Source organism: Microcaecilia unicolor, chromosome 5 (genome assembly GCF_901765095.1).
Source record: "Microcaecilia unicolor chromosome 5, aMicUni1.1, whole genome shotgun sequence".
NCBI classification, from domain to species: Eukaryota; Metazoa; Chordata; class Amphibia; order Gymnophiona; family Siphonopidae; genus Microcaecilia; species Microcaecilia unicolor.
The window spans coordinates 110934177-110954643 of NC_044035.1; the positions used below are offsets into that span (position 1 = coordinate 110934177).

The 20467-nt window shown below is 41.4% G+C and overlaps 1 protein-coding gene across 2 annotated transcripts in view; it reads left to right on the forward strand.

The window, feature by feature from the left end:
- Positions 1-20467, forward strand: part of FUOM (fucose mutarotase) — a 96656-nt gene that overhangs the window by 19231 nt on the left and 56958 nt on the right. For both annotated transcript variants that reach the window (XM_030203193.1, XM_030203192.1), the window contains exons 2-3: positions 7590-7658; positions 19494-19564. In XM_030203193.1, coding sequence (XP_030059053.1) covers positions 7590-7658; positions 19494-19564 — 140 coding nt within the window. The remainder of the gene's footprint in view (positions 1-7589; positions 7659-19493; positions 19565-20467) is intronic.

A 20467-nucleotide genomic window follows, 5' to 3' on the forward strand; every position in this document is an offset into this window, starting at 1 on the left:
TTAGATGAGAACAGCCTGTTTACCCTGGCTTAATAAAGATCTTGCATGTGTGATTATAGAGCCCACAACTGTTTCAGTACTATAATTGTTTTTCTAAATCCCCATTTATATGGGGTGTACAACATCAAACTTTTTCAAATAATTATCCAATTGATCTGTGACCCAGCCTTCCATTACTTTTGTTGTGATAGGGAGGGAGAGACAGATGGAGGCTAAGCTGAGCTTTTGAGCCATTGCACAGAATTCTGTACAGGCTGAGATTTTTCTTTGCAAATTTTGCATTGTACAGATGTGCAAAATTCCTCCAAGTACTTGTGACCTGGACTGGCCACTGTTGGAAAGAGGATACTGGGCTAGATGGACCCTTGGTCTGACCCAGTAGGGCAACTTATAATTGTTCTCATATAATCAGATATATTTATAATTGCTGTGATGCTATACTATCTTAATTCTTTTCCTCTGCTTATGCATATTTCCCCACCATTCTACTCTTGTCTCTTATTTATTCCCTGCTCTTCTCATTGTAAAATACAATAAGCTGAATATGAGCTGCCACCTGCAGACATCAGAGTTTGGCAGTATAGAATTTTATCAGCTCGGGTACGCAATTACATTTATGTTATAAATAATTCTAGAACTTCAGAGAAAAACTGTCTGCTTTTAAATGACAGGCAAATTGGAAGCTATTATGAAGAGGTATAGTATTCAAGTGAACAAATTTTTTTCCCCAGCCTGAGAAAATGAACTAAAAGCGGCACTGAAAAATACATGCAAAATCCATCTTTGTGCACAATGAAGCATGTAAAGTCTAATGTAACCTTTGGAACAATTTAGAAGGAGAGATGTATTTGAAGGTGTAAAGACTTTATGCAGCTAAAGACAACTATAATACAGGTTTCTCTACAAAGCTGTGCCAGTGTACTTGAACACTGACTATTGGCATAGACTTCACTTGAGCAGAGACTAGCCATTGTGATAGATTATTTGGTTTTGTTTAAAAATTAGTACATGTAACCCAGGTCCATCCACCCCTAGCTCAGTTCCTTCAGGGGGCTTGGACACCTCCTTGCAGACCCAGATCACAGGGATAACATGCTTTATCTTTCTTAATCTGTCTCCAACTTACACAGTCCTCTGTGTCCCTGTCCAAGCTTGGGCGTAGGGCAGAGCTGGAATAGAGTACATAAGTACATAAGTACATAAGTAGTGCCATACTGGGAAAGACCAAAGGTCCATCTAGCCCAGCATCCTGTCACCGACAGTGGCCAATCCAGGTCAAGGGCACCTGGCACGCTCCCCAAACGTAACATTCCAGACAAGTTATACCTAAAAATGCGGAATTTTTCCAAGTCCATTTAATAGCGGTCTATGGACTTGTCCTTTAGGAATCTATCTAACCCCTTTTTAAACTCCGTCAAGCTAACCGCCCGTACCACGTTCTCCGGCAACGAATTCCAGAGTCTAATTACACGTTGGGTGAAGAAAACTTTTCTCCGATTCGTTTTAAATTTACCACACTGTAGCTTCAACTCATGCCCTCTAGTCCTAGTATTTTTGGATAGCGTGAACAGTCGCTTCACATCCACCCGATCCATTCCACTCATTATTTTATACACTTCTATCATATCTCCCCTCAGCCGTCTCTTCTCCAAGCTGAAAAGCCCTAGCCTTCTCAGCCTCTCTTCATAGGAAAGTCGTCCCATCCCCACTATCATTTTCGTCGCCCTTCGCTGTACCTTTTCCAATTCTACTATATCTTTTTTGAGATACGGAGACCAGTACTGAACACAATACTCCAGGTGCGGTCGCACCATGGAGCGATACAACGGCATTATAACATCCGCACACCTGGACTCCATACCCTTCCTAATAACACCCAACATTCTATTCGCTTTCCTAGCCGCAGCAGCACACTGAGCAGAAGGTTTCAGCGTATCATCGACGACGACACCCAGATCCCTTTCTTGATCCGTAACTCCTAACGCGGAACCTTGCAAGACGTAGCTATAATTCGGGTTCCTCTTACCCACATGCATCACTTTGCACTTGTCAACATTGAACTTCATCTGCCACTTGCACGCCCATTCTCCCAGTCTCGCAAGGTCCTCCTGTAATCGTTCACATTCCTCCTGCGACTTGACGACCCTGAATAATTTTGTGTCATCGGCGAATTTAATTACCTCACTAGTTATTCCCATCTCTAGGTCATTTATAAATACATTAAAAAGCAACGGACCCAGCACAGACCCCTGCGGGACCCCACTAACTACCCTCCTCCACTGAGAATACTGGCCACGCAATCCTACTCTCTGCTTCCTATCTTTCAACCAGTTCTTAATCCATAATAATACCCTACCTCCGATTCCATGACTCTGCAATTTCTTCAGGAGTCTTTCGTGCGGCACTTTGTCAAACGCCTTCTGAAAATCCAGATATACAATATCAACCGGCTCCCCATTGTCCACATGTTTGCTTACCCCCTCAAAAAAATGCATTAGATTGGTGAGGCAAGACTTCCCTTCACTAAATCCGTGCTGACTTTGTCTCATCAGTCCATGTTTTTGTATATGCTCTGCAATTTTATTCTTAATAATAGCCTCCACCATCTTGCCCGGCACCGACGTCAGACTCACCGGTCTATAATTTCCCGGATCTCCTCTGGAACCCTTCTTAAAAATCGGAGTAACAGGGCTGCAAGGGGGGTTCACCTGGTGCCGACAAGGCTGATTGGTCACCTGCTCCTGTGTATTGCAGTGCTGGGTTATCACATTAACTCTGCTCTGCTGGTCACAAGTCTTTCTTCCTGCCTTGTCCCACTTCCTGTGTGAAGTACTTCCTGTTTCAACGTGGCAGGAAGAAAGACCTGTGGAAGCAGAGCAGAGTTAAGAGGGTCTCGGCACATAGGAGCAAGAGACAAGTATTAAGTAAGGAGGTCCAGGGGGGTGTTTGCCATAGTCCCAGCTTTGTCTCTCGGCGGCCCTGGATCCGGAAGGCGATGGGGAATCAAGAAGAGCTTCTCAAGGGTACGGTGCCAGTCTGGGAGCAAGCATCCACACTTCCACTCCAAAGACCACACTGAGGGGCATAATCGAATGGGGCACCCGAGTTTTCATGAGGGTGTCCTTGCAGGACGGCCCCTCGAAGGGGCGGGGAAACCCGTATTATCGAAACAGGATGGGCGTCCATCTTTCGTTTTGATAATATGGTCGGGGACGCCCAAATCTCAACATTTAGGTCAACCTTAGAGATGGTCGACCTAAATGTTGAGATGGTCAACCTTAGAGATGGGCGTCCCCGGTTTTCAGCCATAATGGAAACCGAGGACGCCCATTTCAAAAACGACCAAATCCAAGCCCTTTGGTCGTGGGAGGAGCCAGAATTCGTAGTGCACTGATCCCCCTGACATGCCAGGAGACCAACTGGGCACCCTAGGGGGCACTGCAGTGGACTTCACAAATTGCTCCCAGGTGCATAGCTCCCTTACCTTGGGTACTGAGCCCCCCCAACCCCCCCCCAAAACCCACTCCCCACAACTGTACACCACTATCATAGCCCTAAGGGTTGAAGGGGGCACCTAGATGTGGGTACAGTGGGTTTCGGGTGGGTTTTGGAGGGCTCACATTTACCACTACAACTGTAACAGGTAGGGGGGATGGGCCTGGGTCCACCTGCCTGAAGTGCACTGCACCCACTAAAACTGCTCCAGGGACCTGCATACTGCTGTGATGGAGCTGGGTATGACATTTGAGGCTGGCAAAAAATATTTTTAAAGTTTTTTTTAGGGTGGGAGGGGGTTAGTGACCACTGGGGGAGTAAGGGGAGGTCATCCCCGATACCCTCCGGTGGTCATTTGGTCAGTTCGGGCACCTTTTCATGGCTTGGTCGCAAGAAAAAATGGACCAAGTAAAGTCAGCCAAGTGCTCGTCAGAGACACCCTTCTTTTTTCCATTATTGGCCGAGGACGCCCATCTCTTAATCACGCCCCAGTCCTGCCTTCCCGTGAACTTTGGTCGTCCCCACGACGGGAAGCAGTTGAGGGCGTCCAAAATTGGCCCTGAGAGAAGGACGCCCATCTCCAGATTTGTGTCGGAAGATGGATGCCCTTCTCTTTCGAAAATAAGCCTGACTGTATTCCAAGGATTTGATTTTATGCAAATTCAACTTTACTGAACTCTCTGCAGCAGGCAGGTAAACTACTTTGTAACTCCTTATTTACATCAGGCATTTCCTTTAAGTGATTCTTCCTTGCAATCGAGACCATGTACCACCGTCTCAGCCACTTCGCGAAACATTCCAATAGGAATCTTAATTGTGTACATATTTATAGCTCCTACTATCCATTAGCCACCCCTTTGGGCAATCAGTATTCCAAGTCTGCTCCTAATAATCCTGATCACAGTTCAGTTTTGGCTGTCCTCCTTCCAGCGATGCACTTCTCAGAGCTGCACCCTGGCCTTGAACAGGCTTCCGTTGCTCTGGTTCTTGCTTCCAGGCTGGGTTCCCCAACCCACCTGGAACACCGCACTCCTCAGTTGCTAAGGTTAGGGACAGCAACTACTCCTTTATTCAGTGTTGGTTTATACTGCCTATCCAAGGACCCCCCCCCTGTCCTCCAAGGGTCCTGACGGGGGTACAGGTAACCAAAGACCCCATGCCTTGTACAACACTTACATTTATTACCTTTCAAACACCTCCCCCTCCCATGTCATTCACAAACTGCTAACAGTTTCTCTCTGCAACTTATTCCTATGCTGGATCGCTTTTTCTTCTTTGGTCCAATTCCACTTTGCATCCATTGGTTTGTTGGACTTTGCCTCTATCTTCGGTTCTAGTGCCTCTGAATATCCAGTAGGTCTTTTCAGCAGTACCTAGGCAGCACTGAGGCGGCTGGGAATTACAGTGTCAATAGTCTGCTATTCGGGTAACTATTTGGATAAAGTTAGCACAGCAAAAAGGTGGTCTTAACATTATTTGGGTAGATATCTGGGTAGTGGTCTAATTGTCACCAGTACTCAGATATTCAGCACTGGTATCCAGTTATTAAAGTCCGTAGTGGTCGGTGTCTAGATGAATGCCAACTGCCACAGGCTGAATACTGAGCCATATATCTATAAAGATTATCAATACAAAGTTAACTATTTACTCACAATTTAAGGATTTAATATTCCTGTCCTTTCCTGGCATAATTTTGAACAATTAATGCAGATCTGGAGTTTTGTTTTTCCTCTGTCCACTTCAGTCTGTTCTTCTCATTTCTCCAAACTGCAGTCATCACTGAAGGTGCTGGGCTTTGCTGAAAAGTTTTAATTCCTCTCTTCACTTTTTTATTTCCCTTTCATTTTAGGGGAACATAACACTATCCACAATGCGCCTCATCACTATTGGGATATCTACCCTATTGCAGATTTTAGTATCATCTGCAAAAAGGCAAACCTTACCAGACAGCCCCTTCTACAATATTGCTTACAAAAATGTTAAAAAGAACCATGAACCAATCCTTGTGGCATAGCACTGTTAATATCCCTTTCCTCAGAGTGAAGCTCAATTCACCACTACCCTCTGTTGCCTTTCACTCAACCAGTTCCTAACCTAGTCAGTCACTTGAGGGCCCATACTGAGGGCACTCAGTTTATTTTTAAGTCATCCATGGGGACCCATGCCAAAGGTTTTGCTAAAATCTAAGTACACCATATTTAACACTCTTTCATGATCCAACTCTGTGGTCACCCAGGCAAAGAAAATAATTAGATTTGTCTGACCACGCCTGCTTCCAGTGCAGTGACTCTCAAACCTGTCCTGGGGAAACCCCAGTCAGCCAGGTTTTCAGGATATCCACAATAAACATTCATGAGATCGGTTGGCTTATCAAGAAAGTAGTGCATGCTAATCAATCTCATGAATATTTATTGTGGATATCCTGAAAGCCTGACTGGCTTGGGTTCCCTCAGAACAGGTTTGTTAATCACTGTTCTAATGAAACCATGCAGCCTTGGGTCCTGGAATCCACTACTCTGTTTTTAGAAGCATTTACTTACCACAGAGGTCAGACTAACCAGCCTGTAGTTCCCAAGTTCCTCCTTACTTCCACTTTTGTGGAGAGGGACCACATCTGCTCTTCTGCAGTCTTCTGGGACTACTGACTCTAGAGAAGCATTGTAAAGGTCAGCCAGCAGTGCCATTAGAACTTCCCTAAGTTCCTTCAGTACCCTCAGATGTATGCCATCTTGTCCCATAGCTAGCTCCTCAGACAGTACTCTGAAAATCGTTTAGGTCTTCCACACTTCCATTCCTATTTGTTTTTGTTTGCGGTCCAACTCTCAACCCTTCATCTGTGAACAGGGAACAGAAATATTTGTTAGGCAATTCCGCCTTATACCTGTCAGCTTCTATGTATTCCTCCCCTTTACCTTTGAGTCTTAAAATGCCACTTTTGCACTTCTTCCTATCAGTAACTTATCTAAAAAAAAATGTTTCCCTTCCATTTTACCATACTTTCTTGACTACTTTTCCAGCTTGTCTTAATTTTTCCAGATATTGTCACCTGTCTCCTTTTTTTGCAACCTCTTTTTCCTCACCTTTTCAGCTACTACTTTGGAGAACCAAAATGGCCTTCCTTTCTTCCCACTTGCAAAAAGGTTTGTTGCTCTTAAAATAGCTCCTATCAGTTTTTGTCACTGCTTTCCTACTTCTTTTAGATGTTCCTATCCAACTTAATAACTCAATGAGGTAATTCCCATATCTCAACAGTTAGTTTTTTTGGTCTAGAACCTTCACTTTTGAATGAACTCTCTCCATACCTAATATTGAACCACACCATTTATGTAGCTTTTTTATTGTTAAAATTCTACAGCAATGGGCCTGCCTCGTGGCTGGGCAACATTGCTGTGTTCTGTGACACAGGAGATTCAGGTTTGTGGTCCCCAGAGGAGTGGGGACAAGGAATATGTAAGGATAGCTGCCATTACTGTAACATTTCCTGCTGATAGAAGTGTGGTACTGATAGGTTCTGAGAACTTTTTTCTTGGCCAATAAAAATGTGAAAATGGAGCAATCCTTAAATGAGTGATAAGACGGCAAAATCATTCAGGGGGGCAGTTTTTAGAATAGCTTGTCCAGGTACATAGTCTGCTGATACTTTGCACTTGCATGTCGTACAAATTTTCAAAGGAAACGTTGGTCCATACTTTTCCTTTTGAAAATTGCTACTTTTTATGAAGTATTCCTGTGAGTACATTTTACAGTGGAAAGTAACATACCCCCATAATGCCTTCTCTTAATATGAACGAAAATACATATGATGTAGAACCCCAATCATACATTTAGCTAGTTAAAGACAGGCAGAGAGCAAATTTTTCTTGGGTAGTTTTCAAAAGCCATTTACCAAAGTATTGTTGTTGCTTTGGAACATAATTTGATCATGTCATCTTTAAAGCTCCCCCTCCCTTTTTATGCCTGGGTTATGGAACACTACTGGACAAGTAAGCATAAAAATGTGTATTTGTATTTCAAGTTCCATTTCTTTTGAATTTGCTGCATATGATGCTGCATCATTTGATTCAGATTATCTTGGTGTATTCTCTAACCTACAGTACTCGCTGATGCCAATTTTCCAGCTTTTTCTGTGTGCCGTTGTGGACCAGTGCATGTAAGAGCAGATGGTAAGTTCTTGTTTAAGACTTTTGATAATCATGCAGGCTTGTGTTTTCATTTGGTTTCTGAAATACAAAGAGAAATTACATTGTTAGAACTTTGAGCTTAATGGAGATAAAAATGGTCAAATTATTGTGAAAAGGCCATTTTACACCCAAGGGGCCAGCATCTGTGTCATGTAGAATCGATGCAATCATTGTTTGATATTCTCAGATCCAGTTAATTATGGGACTGTTATGTCAAGAGGTGCAATCTGTGTTTGCTGGAGGAATAGATTGACCTATTTATTTTCTCTTGCAAAGAATAGTGTTGGCATTCCATTATAAGAATAAAAAAGAAGAGCATGATATGAAGTGAGAAATGAATGGCATCCAGTTATAGATTGAAACCCAGAGGAGTGGGGACAAGGAATATGTAAGGGTAGCTGCCATTACTGTAACAGTTCCTGCTGATAGAAGAGTGGTACCATTCCGTGTTTTTCTTATTTTCTTTGAGATTGTTTTCCTGATCTTGGATCCCCCAATTGTGGACTAACAAAGATGATATTTTTCCTTAATGTTTGTTTTAATTGATATTTTCTCTTTTCTTTCCCATTTATGTATTGGACATAAATGTAATATAAAATGAATAAATAAAAAAAAAAAATAAAAAGAGATTTTAAGACTGCTCAACAAAGTTTCTTAATCTAGGGGCCAGCCCAAAAATCTAGGCGCCAAACTTGGAACGAAAGGAATTTTTTATTTATATATGCATATTTATAAATAGTGGCTTACAACTTCCGCTTTCTCCGCCCATGGCACAAAGAAATCCAGCTGTCACCTCTCATCCCCTCTCCTACCTGCAGCCAGGGCCCGGTGCTAGTCAGAAGTGGAAATAAAGAAGAACGGCTGTAAGTCAAGCCAGAACTTCCTCCTCTGCTGCTTGGCACTAAGGCCCCGATGCTGAAAAATAAACGTAGGCACTAGAGGCCATTAGCGCTGGACTAGCACCTGCACTTACCTGCGCAGAATGTTTAGAGGCCTAGAGCACGGGAACAAACGAGCGCGCAGATGAGCAGTGCAAGTATCATGCTAATGTAGTCACGCTCATGTAAATGAGGTCATTTTGTATTCCTCCCCAATGCTCAGAAAAGAGCGCCCAAAACAAAGCTGTCTTACCGCTGTAAAAAATAACGCCAGGTCAGAGCAGGCATTAGGGTGTTGGAAGAGAGGATTTCCCATGATTCTTTCTTCAAAATCTGCTGCTGTAGATTGCTTTTGGAGGCAGAAGGAAGCTGTGTGAGTCCTTAAGCGCTGGTCATGAGAAATAAATATGCCGAGCCGCGGCAGATCCAAAAGTAAAAGCACACATTGGCTGGCGTCTGTTTCCTGCGTTCAAATATAAGCATCCAAGCTAAAAAAATTAAAACCACATAATATTTAGGTGGCAGAAAACAGATTCCAACCCAGACTAATGAATTGCATCACCCTAGCAGATGGAGGCAGAGACCATGGACATTTCCAGTGATATCATCTCAGCATAAAGAGTGGTCAACTCTGGAACGTGCCAGTATTTTCCGTCTTCATCAGATGGTTGCAGTGTGGACTGGTACAGCAGTTGATTTTCCCTTACTTTTGGCCTGTCTCTCTGGGACATAGTCTATGGCCTGATGTTCATTCATTCATTCATTCATTCATTTATTTGAGTATTTATATACCGCTTAGACCTAAGCGGTTTGCAGTTTCAAACAAATTGTTTTTTTTTATTCGATTTGATTTGATTCAGCTTAATTGACAGAGAGGCCAACACCCTCAGGCCTATGCTAATATTATAAAAGATGGGGTAACACAAACAGTTAGCAGCATTTGAACAAAGATATGAACAACTCTTAGTGTGAGCAGTGTTATATAATGTCAAAAGGGAAGTCACCTAGACTACTGTAATGGAATATATGCTGGATGCAAAGAACAACTTGTTAAGAGACTCCAGACAGCCCAAAATACAGCAGCCAGATTAAGTTTTGGTAAATCCAAATTTGAAAATTCTAAGCCCCTTCGAGAAAAATTACACTGGCTCCCAATAAAGGAAAGAATTAACTTCAAAATTTGTGCCCTAGTCCACAAAATTCTTTATGGAGAAGTCCCAGGATACATGAATAACCTAATCAACCTTCTTTCTAGGAATACATCAAGAACATCCCGTTCTTTTCTAAACCTCCATTATCCTACCTGCAACAGCCTCAAGTATAAATCTACTTACGCTACCTCCTTTTCCTTTATCAGCACCCAATTATGGAATGGTTTACCAAAAGCTGTCAAAACTACCCAAAATCATCTTAACTAGGAAATTACTCAAGACCAGCTTATTCAAGAAAGCCTACTCTCAGGATCCAACATAAATCCTAAAGTCCTCCAAAGCAATACATTAATGGACTATTTTGGACTCTTGTTGACCTGAACATGTATACCCTGGAGGAAAGGAGAAACAGGGGTGATATGATACAGGCGTTCAAATATTTGAAAGGTATTAATCTGCAAACGAACCTTTTCCGGAGAGGGAAAGGCGGTAGAACGAGAGGACATGAAATGAGATTGAAGGGGGGCAGACTCAAGAAAAATGTCAGGAAGTATTTTTTCATAGAGAGAGTGGTGGATGCTTGGAATGCCCTCCCGCGGGAGGTGGTGGAGAGGAAAACGGTAACGGAATTCAAACATGCATGGGATAAACATAAAGGAATCCTTCTCAGAAGGACGGGATCCCCAGAAGCTTAGCCAGCGGTGGGAGGCAGGGCGGTGGTTGGGAGGTGGGAATAGTGCTGGGCAGACTTATACGGTCTGTGCCAGAGCCGGTGGTGGGTGGTTGGGAGGTGGGGATAGTGCTGGGCAGACTTATACGGTCTGTGCCCTGAAAAAGACAGGTACAAATCAAGGTAAGGTATACACAAAAAATGGCACATGTGAGTTTATCTTGTTGGGCAGACTGGGTGGACTGTGCAGGTCTTTTTCTGCTGTCATCTACTATGTTTTCCTTTCCCTTTCCCCTCCTGTCTGTTTACCACAATATATTGTAATTGATTAATAACCGGGTTGGCGATTGCCTTCTCGGTTTAATGTGAGCCACATTGAGCCTACAAACATGTGGGAAAATGTGGGGTATAAATGTGATAATATAAATAAAGTTAGGTTGGATCCAACATCTTCCTGTTTTTATTGAGAAAAATCATTTTGTCCACTTTGGCTGGCTTCAGACAACTGCATCTTACAGCTATAATTTGTCCAGCAGCAGAAAATATTTCTTTCTGATGGCACAGAGGTGGCGGTGTACGCAGAAACTTCTGTGCAAGCCGGTTCAGTAGTGGCAATCTCACTTGATTTTGCAGCCAGAAACTAAAAACATCACAGCCAGTTTCTGAACGATCTTTGTGTTTATAGCAGGCAAGTTTCGCACTGCATCTGATTTGAATATCACTGTCATAGTCTGATTGTGATGGAAGTCTGGCTTTCTTAGCTGAAACATTGGTATATTCCACTGTTTCCCAGCAACTGCATTTCTGTCGAGGCTTATCCACATCCTGTGTTCCAAACTCTGGAACAGCCGATAATGTGTGAGTGATATCTATGGCTGTGCTGCTGCTGACTGACAATGGTGTACATCAGTGGTTTGCATTCTTAGGATCTCTTGAGTTGCAACTGCAATGACATCTGATATTTCACCATAGGTTGATTTAAATCGGCACTATGAAGCCACATTGAGCCTGCAAATAAGTGGGAAAATGTGGGATACAAATGTAACATAATAATAATAATAATAATAAATTGCGGATCTAGGAAGCTGCTTAAACTATATAAATTATCAAATAATATATCTTGAAATTTGTGCAGTAAACTTTTCTTTAGCTCTGCTTTCAAGCTGTTTACAATTGTTTACTGCTCCTTCTTTCAACTGGTTTACAATAACATGGATAAAATCTAAACCAGTTATCAATAACGTACAGAGAAACCATCATAGATGCTTTTCCATCAATTATTGGTATCACCTGTTTCTTGATTGAGGTCCAGATTCAATTTTGTGAATTTCCTGAACTTTATTCTGCAAATCCAGTAGAAATGGTGGGAAAAAGAAACCAACTGACAAGATAGCAGAGAAAAACAAATAGAAAAATATAAGGATGAGAGATGGTGAGAGATGTATTAGTTTTAGGGCTTCTTAGTAATAGTGATCATAATGTGATCACATCTGAGGTAATAACTGGAGTGAGGATACTAAAGAAATCTACTGCAACAGCATTTATCTTTTGAGAGGGCAGCTATGATAAATGAGGAAAATGGTTAAAAAAAAAAAAAGCTAAAAGGAGCAGCTGCAAAGGTTAAGAGTTTAAATCAGGCATGGTCATTGTTTAAAAATACCAAATTGGAAGCCCAGACCAGATGTATTCCATGTATCAAAAAAGGTGGAAGAAAGGCCAAACAGCCTGCATGGTTAAAAGGTGAGGTGAAGGAAGCTATTACAGCCAAAAGATCATCTTTCAAAAAAAAATGGAAAAAAGATCCAAATGAAGAAAAGAGGAAGCAGCATAAGTACTGGCAAGTTGATGCAAGGTAGTGATAAAGAAGGGTAAAAGGCTGAATTGAAGTGACTTGAAATGTCTATTATGCCTGCAATAAATTACTATTTAAATATACTTCCAAAATTAGCACCACATACTTTATATAAAGACCTAGATCGAAGACTTTCTAGATACTTATGGTGTAATAAACCACCTCATATTGCTCTATGTACTTTTTTTTTTTTACTTTAAGGCTGATTGCGGTATGTGTTTCCTGAATTTTTGTTTATATCATACTTCTGCTATTCTTTGGTATGGTGGTTTGAATTACTTGTTCAGAATCAATAACTGATTTTCCTGCATGACTGAAAATGGCGAGAGTTTTAATTTTTCCTGTTCCATTTCATCGTATACCTTATGCTCCTATATCTCTTTTGCTCTCTTACTTCGATGTTATTCTTTCCACTGTCCAAGTACTGGACTTAGTATTTCCAAAAAGTCGTTGACAATCTTTGGGTTCTCTTCTGTGGTATAATTCAGAAATACTAATAAACAGATTGTTTCCTGGTCAATATGACAAAAAAAGAGATTTGGAATTTAATTGTATTATTGATAATGGTGTTCTACTACTACTTATCTGATGACATTTTTTCATCTCATAGAAAAGTATGGTCTCCCTGGTTCTGAACATTTTCATTGGTTACAGATTTGTCATTATCTGAAAGCTGGAAAGTGGCGCCTCATGATTTTGAGTGGGAAAAACTTTGTAAACTGGGTTCTGTTCAGGGTATATTACTTCTTCAGTTTACAAAGAATTATGTTCTAGAATACATAAATTTAGACATAGTATTAAACTTGCATGGTTTTCTGATACTCACTGGAGGAGTACTGATGAAGACTGGTCTATTTTTTTAAAGCAATATTAATAGACTAACGTACTCCACTAGTCTGACCCAGTCAATGTACCTTTTAATCCACAAGGCTATATGGACCCTCAATAAATTACATTGTGCTAGGCTCCATGCATATAATATTTGTTGGCACTGTGGGTCCCTTTTACGAAGACGTGCCAAAAGGTGTCCTGCGGTAGTGTGGGCATGTGTATTGGATATGCGCTGGACCATTTCTCCACCGCGTTTTTTTGGGGGGCCGGGAAATGGATGTGCGGCAAAATGAAAACCAGCGCGTGTCTATTTATGGCCTGAGCACTTAACACTACCCATTGACTTAAGGGCTCACATGTTACCCATGCGGTAACTGTCCAGTGCGCGCCAACTGCTGATTACTGCCGGGAACACCCCTGCAGTAGAAAAAAGAAAATTATTTTCTACTGCATGTTTTCGGCATACACCAAATTTGGAATTACCGCCTGGGGTTTTATTTTTATTTACTTTTATAAAAGTTGGTGAAATAAAAAAAAAAGAAGGCTAAAAGGAAATTTGAAAAGAAAAAACATAGGCAAAAATACATAGCAAAAACCTTTGCAGTTAAGGGAATCAGTTGGACTGTTAGACCATCAAGGAGTAAAAGGAGCACTCAGGGAGCACAAGGCCATAGCAGAGAGAATTAATTCTTTGCTTCAGTCTTTACTGAGGAAGATGTAAGGGAGCTACCTGTTTCAGAATTGGTTTTTAAGAGTGACGAAATAGACGAACTGAAAGAAATCTCTGTGAACCTGTAGGATGTAATAAGCCAGATCGACAAGTTCAACATCCGAAAATAATTTTTCACTGAGTAAATGGTGGATGCCTAGAATGACCTCCTATTGGAGGTGTTGGAGACAAAAACAGTGATGGAATTTCAGGAATACATGGGATAAACACAAAAGATCCCTATACAGAAAGAGGATGGAATTAAAACTGAGTGCGTTGGTGCTTAGATAGCAACTCCTGTACTTGGGAATTTAAGCCAGTGCTGGGCAGATTTCTATGGACTGTACCCTGGAAATGGCAAATATAGATTAGGATGGACTGGAGAGGGCTTTGATGTCAACTTCAGTAGTTGAGAAGTAAGGCCAGTACTGGACAAACATCTACAGTTTGTACCCCGAATATGGCAAAGATGAGTCAAGATCAAATATGTGTAATTTATATCGTATTGAGTATTAGTGTTGTATATTTCAATGGACTTGTTCAGAACCCTTATTTTATCATCCTCACTTTAATATTCCCTTATCTCTTGTTTGTCCTGTTTGTCTGTCCTAATTAGATTGTAAGCTCTGTCGAGCAGGGACTGTCTCTTCATGTTCAAGTGTACAGCGCTGCGTACATCTAATAGCGCTATAGAAATGATAAGTAGTAGTAGTAGACATCTTAAGGATGAAATTAAAGAGTAGATTGTTGGTTAACTCATGTGATAGCACCATATATGGTTAACATGGTGACAAATTGCAGACTGCCCTATTTGTTCAATCATGGAATGTAATCTGCACAGAGTGATGTGGCCCTGGCTGCTTTGTTGGGCAGACTGAATGGATCGTGAAGGTCTTTAAATGCCGTCATTTACTATGTTATGTTAGAAAATATTATGCTGTACACCGCCTTGAGTGAATTCCTTCAAAAAGATGGTAAATAAATCCTAATAAATAAATAAATAAATAAATAAATAAATAAAGCCTGCTAAATGTTTCCTAAAGGGGACAGCATGAGGTTAAAATCTGCAGCTTCTAGTTAATCTGCTTATCTGCTTGAGAAAGTAGCAAACCAAACACATTTGGCTTGCAAAGTACCAGTGAAAAGCCATGTTTTTAGTTCCTTTTTAAACATATTGGGGCTGACCCCTCCGAAGGGACACCACCTTGTAGTGGTGGAGGGGCTTCCGTGTTTCAATGACTCAGAGGGCTATTCTGAAGGGTTACCCATATCAGACAGGCCTCTAAGGAGAAACCAGACAAAGAGTGTCCCAAACTGGGAGAGTAGTAAGATGGTGACCTGAAGTTCGTATGCCCAGCGGCCCAGCTGCCCTCTGAAGTTTTGTCTTCTTTATGTAAATTCCCTCTCTGCAATTGCACTTTCCTTAACTGAGAGGAAGGGAACAACCGTCGGTCAGCCGCTGATGGCCAGCATTTTGTCCCCTGAGCAGCAAGTGTAGGACCGCTGTGCGTCGAACTGCCCACAGATGAAAGGGTTGGCGAGTCCTTTGATTAACGCCGGTGAAGGAGCGTTGACTCTCTTGGACCTGGAAAAACAACTCCATCGCTCCCGAATTTATTCAACCACCATGTCCAAAGGAGTGGAGGAGTGAGTTAGAGGCATATGCTGAAACGGAGGACGTTTACAGCAGAACCAGAATTGGCGGAACCACTCCTAAACACCTCAAGAGAAATCACCTTGGAGTTTTTGGCTTCCGTGGAGGTTACATTGAATGCCATCTGGAAGGCGCTTCGGGACCTGATGGCGGTAGTAAATAACTTTGTTTCAGATATAATCTTATTGGAGAGTTACATGGACAATTTGACTGAACTCTTTGAGAGTGAAAAATTGATATAATAAATGAAGGTTTACACAAGCTAGATGTGGTTATGATCCTGAAAATGATAATGGACCACAAACATTTTGAATGATAAGGTGGATGTTATTGTGGATGATTAATGTCAAGATTATTGTTTTTCCCAGAGTTCCAGGTATGACTCCTAAAGTTTTCCTCAGAAATATTTCCATAATTATTACTTCGAAAGGAGCGAAGCCTGTGAAAACTGGGATTGCTTTAATCAGTGGGATTTGAATTAGAGACTTAAGTATATGTATTGTTAAATAATTTCTGGTTCTTAAAAGAGAGAGAATGTAATCAGATGTATTATTTCTAACTAAAATCTGGACAATAAGTATGTTCTCAATGAAATGAATTGACTATACACCGTATTTGGTCTTGAAGAAGCCAACCAGATAGATGATCAATGTGGAATAATGAATTAGATGAGTAATATCTGGGGATAATCAGGTTAATACCATGTTTTCTTTTTTCTGTTTACTGTTTAATTGATCTCCTTGTCTTATCTCACTCTCCCTATTTTTCTTCACTTTGTGGTCTAAGAAAGAGAAAGATTGTATATAATCCATATATCTAGTTGGGATTGTTTTCTTCTTATCTTGTATTAATGTGCAGTCATCTCTGTATTACTGTTTGCAAGGGACCCTTGTAAAATGAAAAATTATAAATAAATGATTTAAAAAAAAAAAAACCATATTGCGATCGATATTCAGACCATGGGAGTTAGACTGGCTAACTCACTCGGTCTGCGCTAAGCCCGGATATTCAATGCTGGACTGTTTTCGGTGACCAGCATAGAATATCTGGTTTATTTTTGGCCAGTTTAAAGACAACTGACTACATCATTATTTAGTCTTAGCCGGTTATCTTTAAACCGGCCAAAGATATACCAGGTTTTCATGTGGCCAAACGTAGCCGTGAAACCCTATTTAAAAATTGATTATATTGGCCGATGTAACTGGCTATCCATTAGCTGCTAACCGGGGATATTCAGCGGGGAATAACCGGTTATCCCCCACCGAATATTGGCAGATAACAGGTTAATTGCTATTTAACTGGTCAGCAGCTGTTCTGACCGGTTAAATAGCACTGAATTTTGGGGGGGATTGTAATTATTCTCCTTACTAAGTACCAAAGGTAAACATTTTTAGTATGCTGTACCTACATAGACATACGCAAACTGATAGGTACATTCTAGTCTCATCTTTGCTAGAGAAGGAGCTGTTAGAAGATTGCCCTGTGAAGATCTTAACGAATGAGTGTGTTAATAAAGTATGATGAAAGAACTAAGATAAACTGGGATGCCAGAATAGAACAATTGATGAATAAGTAGCAAAATTTTAAATCTAATCCTTTCACTAATAGGTAACCAATGCTGATTATACAACGCTGGGGTCCATAAATGTACTTAATTACCATATTCTGAATGAGCTATAAATGTTTCAGCTTAACATCTTGAGTCCCATAGGAAAAGCATTACAGTAAGCCAAGTGATTGGAAACCCAGACATGAAAAAGTATTCATATTGCCTTGTGTCCAAGATAGTCTTAACAAGCAAATTGTTATTAAAACAAAGATTTTTTTTACAAAATAAAAAAAAAAACCCAAAGATTTTTTTTACTATATTTTATTTATTTATTTGGATTTACCCCACACCATTTATGGAGTAGTGGCAGGATTTGAACAGGGCTTCCCTAGATGACCCCCAAAAGTTAACGGATTATTTCAAAATATACCTAATTGTCGCGGGGACGACCAAAGTTTACGGGGGTGTGTCGGCAGTGTACCGAAGGCGAGACGGGGGTGTGGTTAAGAGATGGGCATCCTCGGCCAATAATGGAAAAAAGAAGGGCGTCCCTGACGAGCATTTGGCCGACAATCCAAGAAAAGCATTTGGTCCAATTTTTTTTTACGACCAAGCCTCAAAAAGGTGCCCAAACTGACCAGATGACCACTGGAGGGAATCAGGGATGACCTCCCCTTATTCCCCCAGTGGTCACCAACCCCCTCCCACCCTAAAAAAAAATTAAAAAACATTTTTCCAGCCTCTATGCCAGCCTCAAATGTCATACCCAGCTCCATCACAGCAATATGCAGGTTCCTGGAGCAGTTTTTAGTGAGTGCAGTGCACTTCAGGTAGGTGGACCTAGGCCCATCCCCCCCCCCCACCTGTTACACTTGTGGTGGTAAATGTGAGCCCTCCAAAACCCACTCGAAACCCACTGTACCCACATCTAGGTGCCCCCCTTCACCCCTTAGGGCTATGGTAGTGGTGTACAGTTGTGGGGAGTGGGTTTTGGGGGGCTCAGCACCCAAGGTAAGGGAGCTATGCACCTGGGAGCAATTTGTGAAGTCCACTGCAGTGCCCCCTTGGGTGCCCAGCTGGTGTCCTGGCATGTGAGGGGGAACCAGTGCACTACGAATGCTGGCTCCTCCCATGACCAAAGGGCTTGCATTTGGTCGTTTTTGAGATGGGCGTCCTCAGTTTCCATTATTGGCGAAATCTAAGGTCGACCATCTCAACATTTAGGTCGACCATCTCTTCGGTTGACCTAAATGTTGAGATTTGGGCGTCCCCGACCGTATTATCGAAACAAAAGATGGACGCCCATCTTGTTTCGATAATATATGGGATGCCCCGCCCCCTTGCGGGGACGTCTTCAGAGATGGGCGCCCTTAGAGATGGGCGTCCCCATTCGAAAATGCCTCTCATTGTGTAGATCGTAGATCAGTGAAACAAACTCATACTTTAATGCAATTTGAATTCTGTTTTTTTAGATAGCAGAATGTGAAAAGTATGCAAGACTGAAGATTTCTACAAGAACTGTTCTTGTCCCTGAGTTCTATAGAACTCTGTCTTTGATTCTTTTTGCTATCTTCTGTTGTTCTCTTTTTTTTAAAACTGTTCTTAGTCTGTCCAAATTTAATTCCATATTAAAAAAATATTACAGACATTGCTAGAGAGCATAATGGACAATAAATCATGTTTTTTCTTCTATTATCTTTAATATGTGACAGAAGTCAGATAGATACGGACATTTTTATAGTTCATATATCCTTAGTAGAGGGGTTGAGGAAAGCTTTAAAGCAGTGTCAAAGTAAGGCAAATAAGGGACTCAATCCAAGAAAAGTTTGCTTGGTTCCATGCTCGTAGCTATTCTCTGCTAATCTCTTTTTTGACATTGCTTAATTTCCTTTTCATATTTTCCAAAAGGAGGGGTGACATGGATTAAAGAATTCTGAGTAGATCAACTGATATTTTTCTACTGTGCTTTTACTCAGCTGTGCATGACTTCTGCTGAATATTTCATTTTTAACACATGGTAGAAGAAACTTGGGGGTCATTTTTCAAAGCGGCGGTAAGCCCAATGCAGGCTTAACATACACTAATCTGGAGCTACTGATGGCCCATCGTGGGCATCGGTGGTGGTTCCAGCCCCAGCACGTGCCATTTCCCGTGCTGGGGAAAATAAGGCTTTATTTTTAGTATGGCACTAACCCGGTGGCAATTGAGCAGCGCCACACACTACCCAGTTAGTGCCAAGTTAGCGTGGGAGCCCTTACTGCCACCTCAATGGGTGGCAGTAAGTGATCCCCCTCACATGGCCACGTGGTAAGAGCAATCTTACCGCATGGCCATGGCTATTTTCAGCCTTTTTTACCCGCTGCAGTAAAAATGGCCCCCGCCGCTAGCGCAGAGCCCTTTTTATTGCAGCTTAGTAAAAGGGCTCCTCTGTAATGTACATGGACATTAATTTACATTACAGATGTTATATACAAAAATTGTATAGCAATTTTATTGTCCTGTCTCTCATGTTGTTCTTTTTAGGATTAGGTATTCCTGAGCTGTTGAAAGCCATCTTAAAGCTCTTTCCATTGGATTCGTATGTCAAGAGCCCGGTAACTACTCTTATATGTTAATATTTATTTTTAAAATTGAAGAATTCATGCAACTGAATGACAAACAATCCTGGTTAGAGTCAAGAAAGGGACATGAAGGTATAGAACCATAGGCACCAACATTTCAGAATAATTGGAGTTCCAAACACAATACAAATTACCTGTCCATGGACAAAAAGATGGAGCTTGCTCAATATTGGGAGTGCTTAACACTCACTGGCACCCACAGAGCTGTCTCTCTATGTAGAGAACTATTTTATGTGCTCAAATAGGTTTTTATAAAATTGCCTGTGGTATACTCACATATAAAGTAGGCGCACAGCAACCTAACATCTACTTTTACATGATAATATGTGGAGGCATTCCATAGGGCAGGAATGGCACTTACACACTTAGAACCAAGGTTCAAAAAACAAGTTCTCCGAGGATAAGCAGGCATAATATTCTCACATATGGGTGACATGGTCAAATGGAGTCCAGTATAGACACTGCCAAGTGCAGTGTCATTCTAAATGTTTGAGGCAGTGCCCCCCACAACATATGTGTGGGTGCCTTCCCGCCCGATGCGCGAGTGCGGGACATCATTCTTTCATTTTCCACAGAACAGAGATGTTGTGTGTTTGATCTCTCCCAGTGCGAAATCCTTTGCCTTTTTGGTGCCTTCTCTTTTTGGGACATTTTTTTTTCATATATTATCTTTTTCTGTCATAATTTGTTTAGTTTAATCATTTTTTATAATTTTTTGATTCATTTTTCAGCCCGAGGGGCCTCTGATCCCTTTTTTCTACCTGGGAACCATCAACCTTTTCCAGATATGGAATCACTTGAGCTCCTCGAGCCATAGAGCCTTTTGACCTCACATTGGTTGTTTTTTTCCTCCTTGTCATCAAGTGCCAGGTGGCT